Source organism: Lycium barbarum, chromosome 6 (genome assembly GCF_019175385.1).
Source record: "Lycium barbarum isolate Lr01 chromosome 6, ASM1917538v2, whole genome shotgun sequence".
NCBI classification, from domain to species: domain Eukaryota; kingdom Viridiplantae; phylum Streptophyta; class Magnoliopsida; order Solanales; family Solanaceae; genus Lycium; species Lycium barbarum.
In genome coordinates this window covers 10,356,504-10,382,672 of record NC_083342.1, presented here as the reverse complement: position 1 = coordinate 10,382,672, position 26,169 = coordinate 10,356,504, and the positions used below count along the sequence as shown (strand labels likewise).

The 26,169-nt window shown below is 37.9% G+C and overlaps 1 protein-coding gene and 1 long non-coding RNA gene across 2 annotated transcripts; both read left to right on the top strand.

Annotated features, from left to right (window-relative positions):
- Positions 1-3,643: 3,643 nt before the first annotated feature.
- LOC132643774 (uncharacterized) lies at positions 3,644-4,542 on the top strand. The gene is made up of 2 exons (XM_060360310.1): positions 3,644-4,074; positions 4,341-4,542. The coding sequence occupies exons 1-2, from the start codon at positions 3,644-3,646 to the stop codon at positions 4,540-4,542; spliced, it is 633 nt and encodes a 210-aa protein (XP_060216293.1).
- An 11,707-nt stretch (positions 4,543-16,249) lies between these two features.
- On the top strand, positions 16,250-19,649 carry LOC132599544 (uncharacterized). Its single transcript, XR_009566869.1, has 3 exons — positions 16,250-16,983; positions 17,841-17,891; positions 19,385-19,649. It is a non-coding gene; the product is annotated as an uncharacterized LOC132599544 (long non-coding RNA).
- The last annotated feature ends 6,520 nt before the right edge of the window (positions 19,650-26,169 follow it).

Here is a 26,169-nt window from a genome sequence, read left to right as displayed (position 1 = left end):
TTTGAATTTCTTAGCATTATCTGACCTCTTTTTATGCTTTTTATTGAGCCGAGAGTCTTTCGGAAACAGCCGTCCTACATTGGTAGGAGTAAGGTCTGCGTACACTCTACCCTCCCCAGACCCCACGTTGTGGGATTTCACTGGGTTGTTGTTGTTGTTGAACTACATTGATTGTTTTGTAATACTCTACATGACTTATGATTTCTTCAAACTAGGGGTGTCAATGGTAATTTCCAGACAATTATTGTACAAAATTTATACCATATCAATTTGTTGATTTTTTTAACTTCATAAATTAGACTTTTTGAAACATTCCACTATCTCGGTTTCTTTTCGGTATTAGTAAGTTTCGGTATTTTTTTTATAACATCGTGTAAAAGCCGGAGGAAAGAAGTTAGAACACTATATCATGCATACATCTGTATGACTTTGATAAAAATTCTTTAGCCATTGTTACCATTTAAAAGGTGATGAATAACATGAAAGTCAACACGAATATAGATCCATTCTACTCTTTACAGTAGTGTAAAACAAAGCAAGACAGAGACAGAAAATTTTGATCGTGCAAGCTGGAAGAAATTAATCGACATGAAACTCAAGAACTAAGTCTACTAAAATCAAGTAGCTAATAAGAGAAATTTAAATCATACGGGAGGAAAATTACCTAATACCTGTAGTTTGCTATTCAAAATCATTCAAATATCTTGTACCTTACTAGTTATTATTCGAGACGCTAGAACTAATTTAGTTTCAGTAATTGGGACATGTCGAAGTAGAAAGTGGAACGGGAACAAATGAGACGTGTCGAAATGGCGATTGCATGTCTATACTACGCTAAAAAACATCACATCTTCAAAATCAATGGCCAAAAGTCTAATCCAAAATCAAACTCAAATCGCAATGTGCAATTCACATTGGGAGAAACCAAAGTGGAAGATGAAATTTCCTTTCAAACATACCTATTTCCGAAAGACCCTCGGCTCAAATGCAGCAAATCAAAGTAGTTATGAAAAAGCATACCCTATTATAGAAAATGAGTAAAATTTGTTTACAATGAGAGTGTTGTGCCAAACAAATGTTCCAATGATCCTTTTCCTCTCGCTAAATTAGTAACATATAAATAGATCTCATATTTTTAGACTAAATAACAACTTTATTTATTCAACTTACAAGAATAACTACTCACAAGTCACAAATGGGATATATAATTGAAATTGTGCAATCTAAAAAAAATACTCACACAACCAGACAAGATTTATTTCAACTTTTTAATGTTGTTTCTGCGTGCATTTGGTCATGTCGAAAACGTGCTTATCTAGCATTGGTTGTTCTATAGTTCTGGTTGAATTCATGCTCTTAGGGGATAAATATGAGAAAGTGAAATTCAATACTCGTTTCCTTTGTTAAAAAAAGAAAAAAGATAAAAGAGGGGATGATATAGTTACTAGTTTGATGTGCAGATTCTATAAACATCAACTTCCCGTTAGAAAAAGACTAGACATGGGTGCACAGCAGCACGGGCCAAACATTCTGGCTTAGATGTCTCAATTTGTGTGACCTTACAGGAATAAGATGGAAACATGCACAAAACAAAAGGAGGTTTAGTAAAATTGATTTACTGACACCAATTCAACTCGACGGATGAAAAGACATGATATGACTCTGCAGATCTCTTCAAATGTGCTTAAATGGGAGCAGGATGCCAAAATATATTTTGCCATCAAGACTAATTGAAATTTTCTTCGATGCATTTCTCCTTGTTGCTTTAGCTAAAGAAAGATCTCATTGCTTGTGCAAAGACCAAAAGGCACAAACAGCACACAGACACGCTTATATTTATTTGAATTTTCCCAAAAAAACGGAGAAAGAAGATGCAATAATTCCATTCCGCGCCTTATTTAAGTTAAAGTTGCAATCTCACTTCTATCATAGTATACCATTTCAAACCTTCTGTCACCAATGCTGCAACTTCAACTCGATATTGACAACGGATTAGTTGTAACCCCTTATTGTGATGTTAATAAATATTCCTTTTACCATTTTTTTTATGACATGCGAACCCGCAGCCGCTACCCAGCTCCTGTGCAAAAATATTCCTTTTACTAATTGAATTGATTTGTTGAAAAAAATTCCTCTATTTGCTACCCTTCATCATATATGTAACACTTAAAATCTGAAGACTGAATGTTCATTGTACAATTTTTATTGAGTGGCACCTTGAAATGTAAATAGAGTAGAATGAAAGTGCACAGGAAAGAAAGCAAGAAATTGTTGTTATATGGTCAGTTGAATGACTTACTTTGTACTGTACATAAAATGGTCTAACTTTTTTTCATCATACCATATGCTGAATTTTTACAAAATAGTGTGCAAATGTACAACTTAATATATACATGCTCCAAAAACTTATATTAGCAACGAATTCTGTTGAAGCTGCCGTCTTTTTAGTTTGATTAACACAATATTCATTTCAAGACGTAAAATGTATGGCACCATGCAGGTAACGGTAATACATTATTACCATATTAGAAATCATAAATTGCGAGCTTGAAAATAGAATAGCGGAATACCTCAACATCAACTAAATTGTCTGATAAAGTTCTCCCTTAAGCTTTGAGCCTTTCTCGCCGCAGTCATTTCCTCAGAAATAATATACCAATGATCCTGTGAAGCCAGTAAGTATCCATCAACATCTTTTCATACACTATAACTTTCATTCCGAATCAACGAAGTACCATAATAATCCATAAGTAAAAATTAATGTAACCACAGAAACCTATTATAGTTTACCTAGGCAGTATGAAGAATATTTCTTACCTCTCAAATATGAACCACCTACAAATCCATTGATGAAGAGCTTTTATATTTTTAGTAAAAGACGTCGCTTAGTGGAGTCACTTTGGGAAATGTTGAATGTTTGAACAAACAGAATTGAATAAAGAACTGATTTAACCATATACATATCAGTAATAACCTCATGACAGTAAAACAATAGGCAGTATTATCAGTAGACTAAAATACAACCAGCTACTAATAAAAAAGAAGACTTGCGACTTCAACAAAACAAAGTGCTTCCTCCAACGTAATAGCAAGGCCCGGCACCCTAACTACTCTCGCTGCAAGCTCGAATTAAACAAAGAATGTGCTTGAACATATCAAAAGAAAACACAGCCACGGACGAACAGAGGCAGTTGGTTACCGACATAGAATGGAACAGATTCAACCATTGATCTGCATATGCAATTTCCTTAAGAACAAGCTAGTCATCGTTGACTGTTTTGACCAGCTTAAGGACATAAACTAAATTCATAGATTTACCGTGCTCATAAATGATGCTTAGTAAAATTATTCATTTGCCAGAAAAGAGAAGCCATAAGCTCTTACAGTAATATGCTTCGGCTGAAAAACGTAAGGTTCAGATGCATCGTGCACTAAAAAATGAAAAAGAAAAAAGAGGTATCCATCTTTTCATATACCCCCACAAGTTGAGAAGAGAATGAATATGTTGAGGAGCAATTTTATGTGGCAAGGGAACAAAGAAAAAAGAGGTATCCATCTTGTCAAATGGAAAACTTTGACACTCAGTAAACAACAAGGGGGGCTGGGCATAAAAAATTTAAGGAAGCAGAACGAATGTCTGCTCATGAAGTGGCTCTGGAGATACTCAAATGAAGATCAAACATTGTGGAAGAAGGTGATTAAGGAAAAGTATGGAGAAGAGGATGCATGGAAAACCAAAATTATCAACACTGTCTATGGGGTTAGTGTTTGGAGGACCATCAGAAATTTCTGGATGATTTTCAGCATTAACATCAGATTCAAGGTTTGGGATGGGCAGCAAATTTCCTTTTGGGATGACAACTGGTCAGGTAATGGTTCCCTCAGGCACCTATATCCAGATGTCTACATCCTGAATCAGCAGCAAAGGGTTAATATTAATGAGGTATGGAACAATCAAGGATGGGATCTCAGTTTCAGAAGACCTTTGAATGACTGGGAGATGGACAGATTCATTGCCTTCCTCAACAATCTTAATCTCTTCAATGGAGTCTCACCAGAGCAAGATAGATTATGGTGGTTGAGAGACAAATCGGGAATTTTTTCAGTCAAGACAGCATACCATACGAGAAATCACAACAACAATCTACAAGTACAATGGCCTTGGAGGCAACTATGGAAGACAAACATACCATACAAGGTGGCATGTTTTGTTTGGTTGGTGGTAACGAAGGCTTGTTTGACTGAAGACAGACTGCAAAGAAGGGGATACAATTTTGCTCTATCTACCACTTATGTGGAAAGTACGCAGAGACAAATACTCATCTTTTTTTGCATTGTAGGCTGACTACACAACTATGGGACATTTTCCTTGCTAAAATTGGTTTGAGTTGGGCAATGCTAATTCATACACTAGATATGCTATATAGTTGGAGCAGAAGAAGAGGAACTAAAAGCTCAAAAAAAGAGATGGAGTATGATTCCAGGCTGCATATGGTGGACTATCCGGAAGGAAAGGAACTCGAGATGCTCGAGATGTTTTGATCACAAAAGCAATCCTATCCAGAAGATAAAGCTTCATTGTATTCGACTTTTGCATTTTTGGTGTACAAAAAAGTATATAGATGATATAGAGATTCTATTACTGTTCCTAGAGTCTCTTTAGCTGCTGGTTGAATTTCTGTAGCTTTTATAAAGCTCCCTTGTAACTATGGCCTTCACTGGCCCTTTTGGATATCAATACAGCTTGTTACCATGTCAAAAAACAAAACAAAAAAATGAAAAAGAATTAATTACAGAATATTTGGCAACAACATGATACACAAAAGTTAACAACTGTCACTAGTCCTTAGTCCAGACAAAATCTAAGCATATTGACTGCTACTCTCTTCTCTCACAAAGCAGATTATGAATATACGTAAACTGAAGGAAACCAAATTTATTGCTCAAAATAGAAGAAGGAAGAATAGAATCGTAGCCCTTAAGGATGATGTTGGTAACTGGATCCATGAAACTAGTGCTATTAAAAATACTATTTCCATGTTTTATCAAAAACTCTATATCACTGACCATCTCCATGCTAACAGATACCAAAACTCCAACCCTTCCATTAGGGGTAGCTATCTAAGACTGATAGGAACCTTCTTAGCAGACCTCTAATGAATGAAGAAATTAAGCAAGCTGTTTACTCCTTGAAACCCTTCAAAGCTTCAGGACCTGATGGCTTTCATCCTTTTTTCTATCAAAAATTCTGGGATGACATTAATAGACCCATTAATAGACCCTTAGTAAAGTTTTTGTAACACCCCGCACTTTCAGAGCATGAGCATGACATGTACATCACCGTAGCAACGAAGTATCGGAGATGTCCCATGATGTTTTGGAAGATACAGGCCATGGGAAGTATGTAACAACGAAATAAAAAGACGAATTACGATCTCGTAAGTCGTAATCGGGAAAGAGTGTTTTGAAATACGAGAACATGGCCATTATTAGTATGATAAGTGATAAATATCATGTATGGAGAGTTTCGGAATATTTTGAGATCGAGCAAATTGAAGAAAATAAGTTCGACAAAAATTTGAGAAATGCTGGAAGGATTTTTAGTCAACTTTGGATGGGTATATCTCCATGTATAGTTGGAGTTTTAAGGTGTTTCAAAAGCCTAAAATGAATTTTATCGAGTCTAGTTTATAATGTAACAAACCGCTCGTTGATAGGACCTCGGAGTAGAGAATTATAGACGTTACAAACTGAACTGTCGCGCAGAAACAGGACTGCTACAGTACTGCTACAATGTTCATCACATTTCATCACTATAAAAGGGCTAAAAACCCCCATTTTCATCACAAAAAAATGCTACAATGTTCCAGAAAATTCAGCCATTAAAAAGGCTCTTAATCTCACATAAAAGTGAAGATTTTGGGCGAAATTTGAAGCTACAAGTACTAATCGAAATCCGGACAACGCATAGTCACAAATATGATTTCATTTTGGAGTTGGAGGAGCATGGGAGCAAGTGAAATGTTGAAGATTTGGCTACCTTCATAAAAATAAGGTATGAATCATTGAATCTCTTTCTTTATCAAGTTTGATTAAGGAATATTTACAAGAAAATAAAGTTTTAGTTGTTGTGTTGATGTGTTGATGTTTTGATCTATGGATTGAGGGTTGAAGAGAAATTTGGATGGAAATACCTATATTTATCTTGTAGGATGTTGGGGATGTTGTTATTGATGTTCTTAGTATTAATTTCAACTTCCTTACGAAAGTAAAGATTTTTGAATAGTCGTATCACAAGTGGGTTAGTTGAGAAATTTAGGAAACATCGTGTGGGATGTTTATATTGATATGGAAATGATTGTATTGATGTTGGTATTGTCATTGTTGTGTTGGTTGTTGAATTGAGAATTTCGGGCTAGGCATATAAACAGGGGAGATGCTGCCCGAATTTCGATAGAATCTAAAAGGACTTTCATTTAGTGTTTAAGACGAGCGTATGACAATGATCCTAATGATATTATGAATGGTTATATATGTAGATTACGAGACTACGAATAACTCTTAAGAGAGGTGCAAGACCAGAAGTAAGTTGGAAGTCAAGAAATTATCCTTCAGGTATGTTAAGGCTCGTCCCTTTCTTTCAAGGCATGATTTCTATGATTATAATTCCATAAATATTTTCATAGTATCCCAATTTCCAAAATCTAGATGTTCATGATTCCGTGGCATAACCCTGTTCCTAATGATTCACGAATATTTTCCAAAATGTTCGTATTTCCAAAAACCCGATGTTTATGACTTCGTAAGCTCTTATGACAACAACGAGGGATATGTTTTACAATGACAACGATGATGTCAAAATTGAGAATATTATTATGATGAGAATGAATCCATGCTTAAAGGTTCTAAGTTTATGATTCCAACGACGATATAAGAATGTTGAGTTATTTACTGATTTCTCAATTCATTCATGGAGGATGACTAATTTCTTTTAAGATCCCAAAAATACATGACTTGATGCCATATGAGATTTACGATCCTATTCTATGTTTTCTCTTAATTCTATTCTTCATCGATAGTCTCACCTTAAAATAATTGTTCCTTCAAGGTGAGACAAAACGACGATGAGTATTCCATAATATAATCGGAGGCTACCGACCTTACGTCACTCCGATACAGTTGTGGCTTTTGATTGGGCTCTTATGCATGCTATATATATATGTATGTATTTTCTCACATCGCGCCGCGCTAAAGTCCGTCGGGCAGGCACGTAGATGTGCACACCACTGCAGTGGGCATGTTATGATATTGCCCCGGACGCGGGAGGCCTGGACGCAGGCTAATGATGATAACACCAAGCCTTAATGGCCGGGCATGTTACTATTTATATATCACACCGCGCCTTAATGGCCGGGCATGTTACTATGTATATGTATTGAAATGTTTTTTTTAAAAGGCTAAGCATGCATGACATCCGCCCTACGAGGCACTCAAATGTACAGGTTATCTCTTATTCCTTGTTACTTTTCATATCTATGTTATATTGTTATTCATGCCTTACATACTCAGTACATTATTCGTACTGACGCCCCTTCTTGTGGGCGCTGCGTTTCATGCCGCGCAGGTGCATACAGATGAGTAGAAGACATTGCTAGAAGATGTTCCAGCGGGATTGACGAGCTTTATTTCTTTCCGGAGTGTTGCCGAGTCAGACTATCCATGTCATGGTATAATGATTTATGTTAGAAGACTATAGTTACTGGAAACTCACTAGCAATGGTAAGATTAGTTCAAGCTCAACCTATAATGCTAGACACTAGAATTGGGAATAATACTTCTGGAACTTTTATGAGCTTTAAGGGGATATGGAACCTTAAAGCACCCAACAAAATCAAATTATTCTTTTGGCTCCTAAACTATAATAGACTACCAACTACCTCTTATCTTCATTCTGTAGGCATAAATATCAATCCCTCCTGTGGACAATAGCCTGAGGATATCAACCATATATTATTTGACTATGACATTAGTAAGCATTTATGGAACTATGTGGCCCAAAATTGTAACCCCACCATTGATCCTTTCTCTTTCAATAGTACTAATAGCTAGATCAATACCTTGAATACTCTAAGGAGACAAGACTTTGACCACCTAATCCATTGGGCTCACTTGATGCCTTTCTGTTTCTGGGGAATATGGCTAAATAGAAACCAAAATCTCTTTAACAAAAAAAGAGATTACCCCTCCTTCACCCATATATTTAATCAGTCCATTGAATTTACTATGCCACGTAGAAACACTAACCCTCCTAAGCCTAAAATAACTATCTCTATTAAGTGGGAACCCCCCAACAATAATGGTTTTAAACCAAATAGTGATGGAGCTTTCTAAGGGAATCCAGGAATAGAGGGTATAAGAGGAGTGTTTAGAGACAGTAGTGGAAATTGGGTAACTGTTTTTATGAGAGGATTGCCCCACACAACTAATACTCTTGCTGAACTGACAGTTGTCATGTAGGGACTCAGAATTGCGGTGGATCATAATCTAGTTCCATTAGAGATCAACTAAGACTCAATAGAGGTAATTAAAATGATCAATGAAGGTCATATACCTTACATGTCTATCATTTCTGAATGCAGGTGCTTAATGAGAAAGTTGGGTCATCCGGAGCTAAGGCATAACTTCCGAGAGCAAAATAAGGTGGCAAACTTGCTGGCCAAAGAAGGAGGGAAGCAGCTTATTTTTGATGAAGTGAAATAACTTAATGATGATAAACATGATAATATTTCAAGAATCCATCAAATAATTAAGACATTAAAATTTGAAATACATAGCACAGGAATGGAGTGAGTTGTTATGGATCGCTCGTGTTCATATTCTAGTTGGATTCGTGCCAAAAAAAGAGGGAAACGAACACCTTACATACCTTATTTGTCAAGCCGTGAATCGAAAGAATCCCTTATTTCGATGCTCGCCCTTCACCCGAACCTATATTGAAAGAGATATCCTTAATCATATTCCATCATGTTCATACATCAACTTAGATAAGTTGTATATGGAAGGATGATTCGGGTTACGAGAATTCGGTTAGCATTTCCTCTATTTCTTCTACGTCCCAAGTTTACAACAAAAACACCGAACCCAATATCAACAACATCAAATTCAATTCAACCACTAATTCATCCAATCAACAACATCTATTTAGGATTATTCCGTCCTTTGCTCAATTCAACTAAGTATGTTATAATTTAAAGAACATAATCCCGAATAAACGTGATTCTATGACTATAATGAAGGGATCTTACCTTATTAACTTTCAATTGATCCTTGATGGGTTCAAACCCAAGATCCCACCATCTTTCACCCTGCTTCGCAATAATCACGATAATACAATCTTGCCACGAGCTTCCCGAGCCTAGATTACATAACCTCCTTATGTTTTCTTGGTTTTTAATGATAAGGAATGTTGGAAGATGATTCTAGGGTCTTTAGCGGTCTTGAACTGTGTAGAAGAATGAGGAAAAGTGAGAGGTGGAGACTTATATAGGTCACAAGGTCGGTTTCCACCGCCTCAATAATTGCCCTTCGCGATCGCGGAGAAGCCTCTGGCAGCCTATTTTGAAATGCCCATGTCATTCTACTTCGACGTCGTATCGACGAAAGGTTCGTTGCATTGGAAACTAGACTAAATGAACTTCAATTTACATAGTTTATAAGTTCCGTAACTCCTCATAATCTAGGAGATATACCTCCCTCAAGTTGGACCGAAAATTCTGTCCGGAATTCTGTCATGTTTTTCTAAAATTTTGACAAATTTAACTCCTTCATTTCGCTTGATCTCAGAATCCTTAGATACTCTCTTAATACTTGTTAAAGGTCTTTCTCAACCTTATAAGAGTTTCATGACCTCTCCGAACTACGTTAATTTATTTACAACGCAAACGACGCAAAAATTTTCGAGGTGTAACAAGCTCTTCCAGCGACCCAACTTTATTGACTGAGTGTACAACTGAATCGGCTGGGTAAGGAATGCGTAATGGCGTGAGAGTTTGTGAAGTAAAAGTTCCCTACTACATTGGCTTATCCAAAACAAAGGAGTAGTCGTTCTAATGAAACCAACAATAGATTATGATTTACCACTATAAATGACAGATTCTTATTTGCCAAGACCAAACATGTGATCTCGGAATAGGTCTTCTGGATCAAAGATGTTGTCGTCCTTGCTGATAGGACTTAAACTGGAATAATAAGTTCCACCGCCACTAGTGCTAGGAATTGATGGTAGTTTCACGGAATCGACATAATAGACTCCTCGAGAGCTCCCACAGTGCTCTCAAAACCATTCTTAATGCCACTGCCAGAAGCTGTACAACCATGGACTCCAATTAGATTAGCAATTGATATGTTACACCTCGAAAATTTCATGTCGTTGAGTCGTAAATAGACTAACGCAAGCTTAAGACGAACATGAAGCCCTCACAACTATAAAAGGGTATTTGGTAACCTTAAAGTACAAACGATAAGATTCTTAAAGTTATATGGCTTGGTGAAACTAGGTTCGTTAAAGAAAGCGAAGTATAAGTTGTTTTGGGAAAGATTTCATAGTTATTGAACTAACGGATATTTAGCAAGATTTTGAGGATGATTTATAAGGTTCATTAGAGCGTTGAGGAAGTATTGAACAAGTGCCAAGAAGGTTCCATAAGGATTCGAGATCAAACGAAACGGCGAGGACAAATTCGAAAAATTATGGATTATACAGTCATATATACGGACCGTATAATTTATACGGCCCGTATACCTGACCGTAGAAACCTTCCAGTGAGGGGTGAGGTTCTGGGGGAAATATACGGTCCATTATACGGACCGTATAATTTATACGATCCGTATAGTAGACCGTATATTTCGTGTCGGGTCCAAATTTTATTTTCTATATATGAACGACCCTTCTTCTTTTTTCTCATTTATACATCTCCAACCTTCTTTAATCCTCTAGAACTCTCTCTATCTCATACTAACACATATCTAAGAGGAAAATCAAAGATCAAACATCCAAAATTGGTAGAATCAAGAGTGTAGATGCTTCCTAGGGTTGATAGAAGTTAAAAATTTCTTTGGTATTGAGGTTGAGTTCTACTCAAGTGGAGCATTTGCATTCAAGGATCATCCTTACATAACCAAAGGTGAGTTTTATAATTGTTTCATGTTATTGATGGTGTTGAGTAGTTGAAAAATTTGAATTAGGAAAGAAATATGGAATATGAGCTGAAGTGTGTAACAACTAGTACGTTGGGTTGAAAGGTAGTTAAGTTGTGATTCATGGTGTAATATGAGTATAATCTTATTACGAATGACGCTAATGATATTGAGGAAGTATTGTATGAATGATGAACATGATGTTACATTGTAGTTATGGTTATGGAGTATTTTGGGAGTGAATTTGGAAGTCGAATAATATCTAACTTGAAGGAATTTACGTATTATGATATTATGAGCGCTGTTATGATGTTTGGGAGTTGTTTTATTATATAGGGAAAAGTTGTCGAAACAAAGAATATGCTGTCCAAATTTTATTAGTTCTTGGTCGCTTCAATTTAAGCTTAAGTATACTTCTGATTATCTGACTTTAGTACGAACCCTTTTGTATGTAGAATTGTGTGCGCGAAAGGAGAGCGCTTAGTCAATATCAGTAAGGAGACGTAAAGGTATGTAAGGCTGGTCCCCTTCCTTCAAAGGCATGACTTCTACACTATAATTCCTTTCCTATACTCCCATGACCTTCTTGCATCCCTAAAGATGAAAGCTAAGGATCCTTAAAAGTCCTTATGAGATATGTCCTATGATAGTGATGATGATAATGATGTTTTCATGATGCGGATATTTCTATGTTTGTGACTTCATTGATGTTACTCTTTGTTGTTGTCTCACCTCATGATATTCGTTTCTTCAAAGTGAGACATAGCGATGACGAGGATTCCATAATGTAATCGTAGGTTCACGACCTTACGTCACTCCAATAATGCTATAGCTTTTACTTGAGCTCGCATGAATGCTTGATATTATGTACATAATGATGATACACCGTGCCTAGTTAGTCGGGCAGACACCATTACACTAGGTGTAGTGGGCGGCTATGATGATACACCGAGCCTAGTTGGCCGGGCAGTGACCGCTAGCGGGCAACATAAGATGAGTACTCCGGACGCGGAAGGCCCGGATGCGGGCTAATGATGTTATTACAGTTTATGTATATATACATGATATGTTTTAAATGTAAAGGCGAGCATGCATGATTCCGCCTCAAGAGGCACACAGTTTCAGTTATCCCTCTTACTATGTTTTGTGTATTTCCTTATTATGTCATTATACATGCCTTACTTACTCAGTACATTGTTCGTGCTGATGTCATTTTCTTTTATGGATGTTGTGTTCATGCCCACAGGTAGACAGGGGGATGACCCAGATTCCTAGGAGCTGGATCAACTTGCACAGGAGCACTTCCCTATTCCGGAGGTGTAGTTTTAGATATGTTCTTTTGTGTACATACTTGGGTATAGCGGGGTCCTGTCCCGTCTTCATGACTCAGTGTCAGTTAGAGGCTCGTAGATACTGATATGTGGGTAGCAAATGCTGCGTAACCCTCCTTGCATATTTTGTATGTCATTATTTTGGTGCCGCGAAGGCTTATGTATATATCCATAGGTGTTACGGAGTAGCTTATAATCAATTCGTAGTAAGCATCATCTTAGAGATTATATGTGTACAGGTTAGGTGAGATAGTAGTATGATGAGTGGTGCTCGTTAGTTAGCTCCGGGTACCCGTCATGGTCCTCTAGTCGGGTCATGATAAAAGTGGTATCAGAGCAGTTCGGTCCTAGGGTGTGTCTACGAGTCGTGTCCAGTAGAGTCTTGTTTATGGGTGTGAAGTGCGCCACACTTATAAACAAGAGGCTGCGGGGCTTTTAAGAACTCTGACCGTCCTTCTTCCTTATAGATCGTGCGATAGAGCTATAATGTAAGGTTTCCTCTTATCCTAATTGCGTGTTATGATTTCAGCGATTAGGAATAATCACATCAAAATCTAACATTTCCAGCTCAACTAAGTCAGCTTTAGTTTGGCGGTCACATATCACAGTTACACAATCTTTGTACACTTGTCTTGCTATCACGGGATCACCAACCGGAGTAGATACCTCAAAAGGTTTAATTGGCTTGGGTTTCACCCCAATACGACCAGCAACATATGGAGTAATATAAGATAGGGTGGAACCCGGATCTATCAATGCATAAACATTATGAGAAAACACAGACAATGTACCTGTAACCACATCTGGAGAGGACTCGAGATCCTGTCGTCCGGCTAAAGCATAAATGTGGGGCTGAGTGGCACCTGAAGTAGATGCTCCCCCTCGGCCTCTACCTCGGCCTGCCGGAATCTGAGAAGTCTGCCCTACCGGGCGCACTGAAGAACCAGCTGCTGAACCTGTAGGCTGAATCCCAACTCTACCGCTCCTCGACGGGCAATCTCTCATCATGTGCCCAACCTGGACGCAAGTATAGCATGCATCGGAACCTTGGGGACACTGTCCGGAATGTAATCTACCGCACTGGCTGCATCGCGGTGTTGAGGGTCTCCTCTGGCTATAATCTTCCCTGAACTGAGAATCTGAGGCCCTCGAACTCTGGCCCTGTCCCGAACGAAAGGAGCGATCAAGTCTCCTACCTGCAAATCGAGGAGGTGCACTCGGCACCGACTGGCCTGAGTACCCAGAATATGTCTGCCTTGATCCCCCTCTATAATCACAGCCTGTTCCCATAGATCTAACCCTCTTACTTTGCCTCCTGTCAATGTCACGGTCACCTCTTTGTTGTTGTTGTTGTCCCTCTAAATTCTGAGCATGGGCCTGTATCCGGGAAATGTCCATCCCGTCTTACAAGGAAGTCGTCAAACAATCTCTAAATAAATGTGGCCTAGGCCACTCACAAACCTATGTACCCGATCTCCCATATCGGCCACCATAGCCGGGGCATATCTAGCCAAAGAATTAAATTGCATGCTATACTCCCGGGCGCTCATATTTCCTTGCTTAAATTTATAAATCTATCCGCTCTAGCTCGGTGGACCTCAGGTGGAAAATAGTGACGAATAAATGCATTTACGAACTCTTGCCAAACCGGAGGAGGCGCATTCTATCCTCTTCATAATACCCAGTTGTTATACCATAAGACTGCCACATCCCAGAGTCTATAAGATGCCAACTCCATGGATTCAGTTTCGGAGGCGTGGACAATCTTCAATGTCCTTAATATCTCATCTATGAAACCTTAAGGGTCTACATCCGGATTTGACCCGAAGAACTCCGGAGGATTTAGACTCATAAAATCACGGGCTTTGGTACTTGCTGCCTGGTCACTTGAACCCACATTTTGTCGTTGTGCCTGGGCGGCAGCCAACTGTGTCAATAAATGGATGGCCTCGGTCACTTGTCGACCCGAAGCTCCTACGAATCTGGATCAAGCTCACCTCCCTGTCTACCTGTGGGCATGAACACAACGTCCAAAGAAAATGCACATTAGTACGAACATTGTACAGAGTATGATGTTGACACCCAATTTTGTCCCTCCTTTATTTCAATTTATTTACTCGGGCTTCTAATTTTATTGACAAGCTAAACACTTTATTTTCACTATTATTAATTTTCACTACTATTATTTTCGCTACTTTTATTTTCAACATTATGAGCATTACTTTATCACAAATTTTAAATGTTCGTCATCGTTTCATTTTCGGGTGGACTCGTTAAATTAATTACAAGACAACACTTTGTTAAATCCTTATTTACATATTATTTATTAATTATCTTCACATAATATATATTGTACTAGTTATTAAATTAGAAGCCCAAAAATAATTAAAATAGAGGAGGAAGGCCCAATACTTTTCAGTCAAATTAATGGCCCAAATTACAAACACAATATTCATTAATTCCACCGGCCCAATGCCAACGACCAGCCCAACTGAAATTACTCAACCAGCCCATTACCCATTCTCGTCTGACCCGGCCCAATTACATTTTTAAAACCGGTTGAAACCTAATCCTTCACCCGCCTCCTCCTCACTCTCTCTCTCCTTACCCTCTTCCGACACTCCCTCTTCTCTCCCACGCTCCTCTCCACCTTCCTCGTTCCCTGCCACTTCCACTTCTCCTTGTCCCCCCACGCCTGTCCCCCACGCCTGTTCCCCGCTTCTTCGTCTCTCTCATACGCTCATCTCTTTTCTTCAATACAAATGAAACCCTATAAATATAATCCTAGTTGAATCGTTTTAGGGGGATTTTTTGGATGAGCAAAAACCGAATAAAACAGAGATTAGAATACCCGAGCATTTTTTGTTACAAAGTCTTTCCTTTTTAATCTGGTCGAGGACCCATATTTTTACCACTTTCAATACTTTTATTTTCTACTACTACTTTAGTCTTGGGCTCGCCCAAGTTCCGCTCGGTTTCGGGTTTAGTGGTTATTTGCGTCTCGAAATTATTCAGAGAAAATCAAACCAAACTTCTTTTTAAAGAGTATTCTGTACTATCGGGATTTCGATTCGAAAGATTGTTCGAGTTTTGAGTTCGTCTTGTTCGAAACGTAGATTCAAGACCCCCGACGACCTCAGTTCACTGCACACAAAAAAGTTAATCACTTATGGAAGCAGGTCTATTTTGCCTGTTTGTGAGTCCAATATTGAATCCCTCAAGCAGTGATATCGTTGGTGTGGATCTGTGTTTGTTTTCAATGATTTATGTACATTTGTCTCACCCTGTTTGCAATCAGTTGTAACTAGGAAGTATGTTGATTAAACCCAATGAACATTTTATCATCAAGATCATTTCCTTGCTGTTAATTATGTGGGATAAATCATTTGTTGAATCAAGCATATGGGTGCCTTCCTTTTGCAACATCAGCACTATGCTATGTTATGTGTGTCTTTATCTACTTTTGCTGCATCTCTGCCGTGTCCACGATTAATTCAGTGTTGCTCAAAATTTCTTGCTGCGATTAAATCCCTGAGTTCGAACTTGCTTTTGCTCTTACATCTGTGTTTCCCAAATCATTTGATCATTGCATTTTGCCTAACCTGCTGGACCAATTTCGTTTTTTTTTTATTTTGATACCACGGCTGCTATATCTATACTTTCTGTTTTGTCCGAATTCTACATACGTCTATGTTATATCCCGTATTTTTTTTCGTCAGATTATTTGTAAGCTGAGGTGGGGCCCACACATCGAGATTTTTTTTGGACATCTGAAAAGTCATATGAATCACATATGTGAAGTTAAACACAACTCAAGAAGGACCCTTGGGCCAAATCAAAGTGGAAGTCCTCCAAACGAATATTTTTAAGAAAACGTTTTCGGGTGATCTGACTTCTAGGGGCAAAAACGGTATTATAAGTTTGGAATTTGGAAAATACCAAGAAATAGAAGTTGTAGATAATTGAATTAGCTTTCCAACCATAGGTCGTGGGTTCCCAGGTGACATCGGTACAAGGAGATATGGACGTTTTAAGGTCGAAAGGTCAGTGGGCTAGGCCCAACTCGGGATTAACCGAGTTGGCCCAAAAAAAATGAAGAGAAAAATCAGGCCCAATAGGGGACATCCGGCCATGGTCCATAAAAAGGACCCAAGCCCAAGTGAATTATCCATGTGATAATTAAATAAAAGGGACCATTTAATTGTCTTGAAACATATAGAAGTTTCAAGACAAATTGAGAAAGAGTGAACAAAAGAAACAAGAGCAAAAGAACTAAAGGCCATACGGCCATGGAGAAAAAAATTGACCCTTTGAAATTTTATCCCAAAAATTATTTTCTTGTGGTATTTCTACTAATTCAAGGGTCCTTTACAACTTGGTGTAATTATTTTGGAAGAAAGAACACTTGTTTCTTCAAGTTGACAACTTGGTCAAGTGAAGAAGATTGTAGAAAAAGGTAAGAATTAATCCCTTTTTATTATGTTATGAAGGTTGGTTTATGTTGTAGTATGTAGAAATGAGTTGAATTTTATGTTGTATTCTAGTTGTGGTTATGGTGAAATTTATATTGGAAATGGAAGAAAATGGTTCAAGTTGGCATGGAAAATTATTGGGAATAGTTATAGGAAATTATATGATTTTAATGAAGTTTTTATGTAATTATAGAAGTGGAGTTTTAAATGTGAATTATTATGTTAGTTGGTGAATTTGGAAGGATAATAGTCCATATTGGCATGAAAGATTGGTTGTTAAGTGGTTATGAGAAGTTTTGTGATTTTATGGTAGATTTATGTAATTATGAAAATGAAATTATTAAGGTGCAAATTATGATTATGGTTGATGAAATTGGAAGATGGAAATATGTTATGAATATGTAGATTGAAGATTAGAAGTTTTGGATGGATTATGGTTTTGGTGGAAAGTTTGTATATTTTGTATATCTTGTGAATATTTGGTAGAAATGATACGAAATGCTTCCGAATTATATTGTAATGATCTTGATTAGTAATGAATGTAAAAACATTGAGATTGGTTTTGGAAATGTGAAGTTGGAATGAAAGCTATTGCATTATGTTGGAAAGAAGACTAGTTGTGTTATATTGTGTTTTGTAGTCATGGTTGTTGTCATTGTGTTGATAGTTTGGCCGGGTTGAATTCTCGGATTGTTGTTGATAAAACAATTGGCTAAGTTGAATTTTGGGGATGGTGTATTTATAGGGGAGATGCTGCCCAAATTTTTGTAGACAAGTATTGGTTAAGATTGAAATCTTAAAGCCTTACAATTAACATTTGGTAATTGTGACCAAATTGTAGATTTTGGCGAACTTGAAACTTGATTTTGGAGACGTGTATGAATCGGAAAAGGTATGTAAGGCTTCACCCTTCCTTCTATGGCATGTCTTAAACGTAATAAGTTGGATACGAGCCTCGGGGACAACTCTATTCTCCGAAATCCGCACCCAAAGTTTCCCCTTTTTCATTCAGTAGAATTGAATTAAATATTGTATGAAATGTTGAAAAATTGCCTAAACATCTAGAACTTGCACAAATAGGACCCGACTACCTTAAAACCCACACAAGTGACGTCATGAAATATAATGTACGTAAATTTGGTACGCCGCCTCATTTGACCCGAGGTGGGCCCATTGTTCCCGGATTTTCCCTATTGCTCCGTTTGACTTATTTTGGAGTAGAATCCAAAGGAAACTTTTGATCCTCGTTCCGATTATCAAACGATAAGTACTGTACCATTCTAATGGAAATATGTATATGTATATAAAATATGTATATGTATATAAGATATGTAAAAGTGTATAAGACATGTATATGTATATAAGATATATATATATATATGTTTATAAAATATGTACATGATATACGTATATGTATACGATGAAAGATCCAGAGCGCTATAGACGCTGATATATGTACGTGATACACGTATATGTATATGATAAAAGATCCAGAGCGCTATAGTCGCTGATATACGTACATGATACCAGTATATGTATATGATAAAAGATTCAGAGCGCTATAGACGCTGATATATGTACATGATGTATGCATATGTATACGGGGAAGATGGGAATAAGGGCAGAGCGTTATACACGCATATCCACCTGATCAGTTGGCATTACATGACATGATATCGTCCCGGACGCGGGATGCCCGGACGCGGGATGTGTATTTATGGCTAAATGGATCGGCTGCCGACGCCTCGGCAATATGACATGTTCTATTTTTATATATATATGAACAAGAAAAGATTTTCAACGGAAAGCTAAACTATGATATGATATGCTATGATACGCTATGCCATGATATGATACGCTACGACAAGCTATGCTATGATATGATAAGCTATGCTATGATATGACAAGTTACGCTATGGCATGATACACTATGACACACTATACTATGACATTGACATGATATAACACGACACGACATGCTGTAGTAAGACATGACATTACACGATATAATATGCCATGATAAGACACGATAGGATACGACCTGATATGCCACGATAGGATACGACCTGATATGCCACGATAGGATACGATAGGGCACGATAGGACACGATACGACAATATACGACATAATATAAGTTCTATTTTCTACGTTCATGGAGGGGAAACGTTTTTAAAAGGGAAAGACAAGCCATGCATGATAGCCGCCCAAAAAGGGGCCTTCCTATGTACAGGTTACTTTCTTGCCTCGTTATATGTCCTGTGACTCCATGATATTATTAATCGCACTCTATGTTATTTCTTGCATTGTCTTCCATGCCTTACATACTCGGTACACTATTCGTACTGACGTCCCTTCTTGTGGACGCTGCGTTTCATGCCGCGAAGGTCAGCAGACAGGTGGACTTGATCCTTAGGAGCTCTACCAGCGGTACTCTACAGTGCTCCAGTTGTTCCGGAGCCTCACTTCCGCGGTACTATTTTGTGTATGTATATTCGGGCACGGCAGTACCCGGCCCTTTCTATGTATAAGTGTACTATGTCTAGAGGCTCGTAGACAGATACGTACAGTCAGTCAGGTACAAATATATGTATAGTGTTTTGGCATGTTAATATTGTTGTACAAGGTAATAACGGAGTTTATTAGTTTATGTTCAAGGAAAAACAATGGCTCGGTTTACACGGCTTGCTAAGAGGTACATGTAATACGATAGATAAGGGGTGCTCGGTACAAGTATCGGGTACTCATCACGGCCCCTAGTCGGGTCGTGACAGTCTAAGTCCAATAAACATTACACTATTTGATTCACTATTTTTTAGTGTTGTCCTATTTATATGTAGTGTGTGGTGGCTGAATTGTGTATGCATGAGGTATATTTAAAATATTCGCAGAATATACAATCAGTTAATTCGTTTTCGAGTTCATATTTCGTATGTCTAACATTATTCATCGATTATACACTAATCCTTTTCTTTTCATTTTTATGTATGACATCTCGCATACGAGTCCAAGCGACTCGTCATCTCCTTCCTGTAACACCCCGTACCTTTAACGAAAGTTTTGACCACGATCCTAGACTTAGAACATCAGATAAAGAATGTGGGAATTGAAATTTTTCCGTTCAGTTGTGATATGGTGCTTTACGCCCATGAACAGTGGTCGTATTTCAATTTACGACCATGAACAGTGCCCGTAAACTGAAACCAAGAATTTCTGAACATTCTGGAATTTGACATTTTGAGGTCCTATGGTTAAATACGGACCGTATTTCAAAACCTGTTTGGAATTTGGGAAAACGTCCTTGATGAAGGTTGTAGAGCATTGAAATACCTTTCCAACGGTATCTTACGGGGGTCAAATGGACATCTGTGCAAAGAGTTATGACCATTTTACTGAAGAGATGCAGTGCGGTCCATATGGCAGAATACGGACCGTATTGCAGTTTACGGCCCGTAAACTGAAATACGGCCAGTATTTTGATGGACGTAAAGTGTAAAGTTCTAGAACACTATATATTCGTCCATATCAGTTCAACTCATTATTTTTCATTCCTTCAAGCCCTAGAACGACTTCCTACCCTCTTCCATCATCAAGAACACCAAGGTAAGCCTACTCAAATTATTCCAACTCAATTCTAACACCTATCCTTGTAATCTAAACAAGAAATTATCATTCTAAAACTAGGGTTTTCAAGAAAACCCATCTCAAGGTTCAAGAATTCAATATTTTGGAAATCTTCTTCAAAGCTCAAGTCTTTAATTCAAGTTTTGGAGCAATTAAGGTATGTAGAACTTCCATCCACATGAGGGAATCTCTACGTTCTTCCCCATGCTCCGTTTCTTGATATCCATGAAGTTCAAACCCTAGGGCATTAAACCAAACATATTGGTAGCCCGTATTTATGTACATGAATTTTGTATCTATATTCGTTATTGTATTCCTAATCTTCCATTACGGTTATTAGGAACCCTAGCTTAATCCATGAATCATGAATTCTTCCTCATGTATTCTCATTATGTTTATATGAAACTTTATTATTTTATGTAGCAAGTTACAAGTATGTTTTCAAGTCAATTATATATATATAATTATGAACTATTGTTATTACTCATGAATCAAGAACATGTTTGCAAGACTATGACAAGTTATCTCATGAAACCATATTACAAGATATTTCATGAAACCACGTTTACAAGTTATTTCGTGAAATCATGATTACAAGTTATTTACAAGTTATTTCACGAAAATCATGGGCTTCTTACCCAACTATATTATGTTCATGTTTTGGGAATTGCTTAGTTAACCGAGAAGGCTCAGATAGCCTGAAACTACGTAGCCACTGTAGGATAAGGGTTGTCAGCAAGGAGGCAACACCTTCATTATGCAGTTTGGATCCTTACATGCTTATTATTACTTAAATCTCATATCCCTGGCAAGGTTGTGAGTGTTTTGCTGGTAGGACGCAAGTACCAGACCATGTTGTCGGTTATACTATAACATTCCCCACGATACAAAGTAGTTTTACATACAAGTATTTCTATTGATTACTGTTTTAAGACTTCACTCACGTTTCATGTTCATGTTCAAGTTACATTCAGTTTCAGTTCATATCCTATATCTATGTTGTGCCATGTTCTTCATTTCAGCAGGTTTTACATACTAGCACTATTCACCATGTACTAACGTCCCTTTTGCCCGGGGCCTGCACTTCACGGTGCAGATACCAATTTTCAAGAGCATACATCTGCGCAGTAGGATCACTTCAGATATCAGCTTATTGGTGAGCCCCACTTCTCTCGGGGTTCAACATGGAGTCTGCATTAGTATTTAGCTTATGATAGTCCAGGGCCATGTCCTGGTAGTTAGTATTCAGACATGTTTTAGAGGTTTCATAGACATATGTTAGTTCATAGAGTCAGTTATGCTTTTATGTTTGCAAACTATTGTGTTTCCATGATATTTCATACTATGAGATAATTTCAAGACTTTATTCCGCAAATTACATTTTCATGATTTATTTAAGTTGCATCATATAGATTATATTGTTTTGATGACCATGTTGACAAGCAAGCCATGAGGTTCGCTCGGACACATGCAAGTAAGGCCCGAGTGCCGTGTTACGCCCAGGCCATGGTTCGGGGCGTGACAAAGCTTGGTATCAGAGCCTAGATTCAAGTGTCTTTAGGGAGTCTATGAAACCGTGTCCAGTGGGGTCACTTTTATATGTGTGAGGGCCCCACACATATAAACAGTTGACCACCAAGACATTCAGGATTGTCTCAATTCTTTCATATTCTAGATCGTGCAGTTAGAGCATGTCACGCCCCGAACCATGGCCTGGACGTAACACGGCACTCGGTGCCTGACTGCATGTGACCGAGTGAACCACATGGCTTGCTGAACTATCCTGAGGCATACATGAGCGGAAATATAACGTGAATGCATGATGAGCCTTTATAAAACGTAATAAGTCATAATACTTAATAAAAACACTTGTTTAAACATGAGTGCGGAAATAACATGAATGAGCCAAAAATGGCTATACGACTCCGAATGTCTGACATAACATAACTGACTTGTCTAGTCTATGAAACCTCTATCATGATCCGACTGGAAAACATACTTACTGGGACAAGGCCCCCAGCATACCTTAGATGCATAATTAATCATAAAACAAAAGTTGACTAAACCCCGAATGAGATGGGGCTCACCAATAAGCTGATACGAATGTTGTCCTACTGAGCAGATATGTCGTCCTGTGTATCAGTACCTGCATCGTGAAATGCAGGCCCCCGGGCAATAAAAAGGGGACGTCAGCACATTGAATGTACTGGTATGTAAAACAACTGAAAGAAATAACATGGGACATGGAATAACATGATAAGAACTGAAACTGAAAACCTGGACATGAACATGAGTGCATACATATACATATAAAACATGGTAAAAATATCATAAGTAGGGAGAGCAATAACTTATAACCGATCCATGGTCTGGTGCTTGCGTCCCGCCAGCAGAACACTCAGTCCTTGCCAGGGAACATGAGATTTAATAAAGTATGAAAGGATCCAGTCATTATGAGAGATCGTCCGGGACATGGGTGGAGCGATCCTCATCCTACGGTGGCTACGTAGTTTCAGGCTATCTGAAGCCCTCCTCGGTAATTAATGCAACTCCCAAACATGAACATGTAAAATAGTGGCACTTGCTGCCCATGGTTATCATGAATCGTAACTTGCTTGTACATGGTATTCATGATCATAACTTGCTTGTACATGGTTTTCATGAATCATAACTTGCTTGTACATGATTTTCATAAATCATAACTTGCTTGTACATGGTTTTCATAAATCATAACTTGCTTGTACATGGTTTTCATAAATCATAACTTGCTTGTACATGGTTTTCATAAATCATAACTTGCTTGTACATGGTTTTCATAAATCATAACTTGTAAATATAGTTTCATAAGATAACTTGTCATAGTCTTGCAAAACATGTTTTTGATGCATGAGTAATAACAATAGTTCATAATCATATATATATATATATATACTTGACTTGAAAACATGCTTGTAACTTGCTGGATGAAATCATAAAGTTTCATATAAACATAATGAGAACACATGAGGAAGAATTCATGATTCATGGATTTAGCTAGGATTCCTAATAACCGTAATGGAAGATTAGGAATACAACAATGAATATAGATACAAAATTCATGTACATAAATACTTAAATACGGGCTACCAATATGTTGGATTTAGTGCCCTAAGATTTGAACTTCATGGATATCAAGGAAACGAAGCATGGGGAAGAACATAGAGATTCCCTCATGTGGATGGGAGTTCTACATACCTTAGTTGTTCCAAAACTTGAATTAAAGACTTGGATTTTGAAGAAGATTTCCTAAATCTTGATTCTTGAATCTTGAGATGGGTTTTCTTGAAAACCCTAGATTAGGAATGATTATTTCTTGTTTATATTACAAGGATATATGTTAGAATTGAGTTGGAATAATTGGAATGGACTTACCTTGGTGTTCTTGATGTTGGAGGAGAGTAGGAGGTCGTTCTAGGGTTTGAGGGAGTGAAAAATAATGAGTTGAACTGATATGGACGAATATATAGTGTTCTGGAACATTGCAGTTTACGTCCAGCAAAATACTGGCCGTATTTCAGTTTACGGGCACTGTTCATGGCCGTATACTGCAATACGGTCCGTATTCTGCCATTTGGACTGCACTGCATCGCTTCAGTAAAATGGTCATAACTTTTTGCACAGATGTCCGTTTGACCCCCGTAAGATACCGTTGGAAAGGTATTTCAATGCTCTACAACTTTCATCAAGGAAGTTTTCCCAAATTCCAAACACGTTTTGAAATACGGGTCGTAAAGTGAAATACGGTCCGTATTTAACCATATGACCTCAAAATGTCAAATTCCAGAATGTTCAGAAATTCTTGGTTTCAGTTTACGGGCACTGTTCATGGTCGTAAATTGAAATACGACCACTGTTCATGGGCGTAAACCACCATATCACAACTGAACGGAAAAATTTCAATTCTCACATTCTTTATCTGATGTTCTAAGTCTAGGATCGTGGTCAAAACTTTCGTTAAAAGTACGGGGTGTTACAATATCTCCCCCTTGGGATCATTCGTCCTCGAATGATGGGTCATGGTTAAGGATATGGCTGGACATGGCTTGAATACATGAACATGAATGAAAGACGACATAAAACATAAGAGCTTGGCATGTTTACGTGGGAGCATGATCATGGATCATGAGAACTGAATGTGTGATTACATGGAAACATGGATACTGAAGCATGAGACATGAAACATGAGCGATGGATACATGACATGAGCGTGAAACATGAGACATAACATGGGGCATGAAAACTGACATGACATAGTTTTATGAAAACGTTAGTGCCTAAACATGAGACATGAATAGCGAATACATGAACTTGAACGTGAAACGTAAGGCATGAATACATAAGGGACATTATAACTCTTCTCCAAAATGTCATTGAGCCATCATTAATCCGATACTCGTGATTCTTGCCCGACATACAACATATACCTTGTTTTCCTTAACAACTTTCGTCTCCTACCTCCAATGTCTTTGAAATCTCATTTAGAATCATTAAACATTACTTCTTGCTCGTCAACATGCCGTATACGTCATACCCCTCATGAGTCTATTTTTGGTATGCTAACAGGAAAATTTTCAAGGCGTAACATTCTCCCCCTTTTTTGGAGCATTCATCCTCGAATGTTAAACATTCGGAATTCTACGAAAATTTCGCCAGAGTCTCCCCTGTAATATGGAACTACCAACCTCAAAATCTTGGTGTTTCATCATAAATCTCTTATATGGGCTGAAACAAGTGCGGGTACTTGGATTTCATATCCTCCTCGGTTCCCATGTAGCTTCCCCAACTTTTTGACTCCTCCACAGGACTTTCACTGAGGCTACTTCCTTAGTTCTCAACTTGCGAACTTGACGGTCAAGAATGACTACGGGGATCTTCTCGTAGGTGAGGCCATCCTTAACTGTTATAGTATCAGCAGGAACAACCAACGACGGGTCTCCTACGCACTTCCTCAACGTGGACACATGAAACACTAGATGCACAATAATAAAGTCACGTGGAAGCTCAAGCTCATAAGCCAATTGACCAACCTTTCATTGGATTCTGTATCGTCCAATACGGCGGGACTATGCTTCCCCTTCTTACCAAATCTCATGCCATTCTTCATAGGTGAGAGCTTAAGAAATACTCAGTCGTTAGCTTCAAACTCTAAATCTCTCTGTCTCACATTTGTGTAAAACTTATGGCAATTCTGAGTCGTTTTCAAACGCTCCTGTATTAACTTGACTTTCTCCATATCCTATAAACTAAAATCTGGTCTTAACAAATCTGTTTCACCAACTTCGAACCAACCAATTGGTAATCTACACCTTCGCTCAAAAAGGGTTTCAAATAGTGCCATACCAATATTAGCATGGTAATCCTTTTTCTTTTATTGTAAGTAAACTCAATAAGAGACAGGTGGTCATCCCAATTACCATTGAAATCAAGGACACATGGTTACTGAACTGAATGTCTATTGTCCTGACTAAAGACTGGGCTGACTGAATACTGAGCTAATTAAATACTGGAT

What these genes read in the sequence shown, in the direction of transcription:
- LOC132643774 (XM_060360310.1), top strand. Translation starts at nt 3,644, where the DNA reads ATGAAGTGGCTCTGGAGATACTCAAATGAAGATCAAACATTGTGGAAG. An exon ending in CCAGAGCAAGATAGATTATG is followed by an intron (nt 4,075 to 4,340) that starts GTGGTTGAGAGA and finishes TTTGCATTGTAG; the next exon opens with GCTGACTACACAACTATGGG.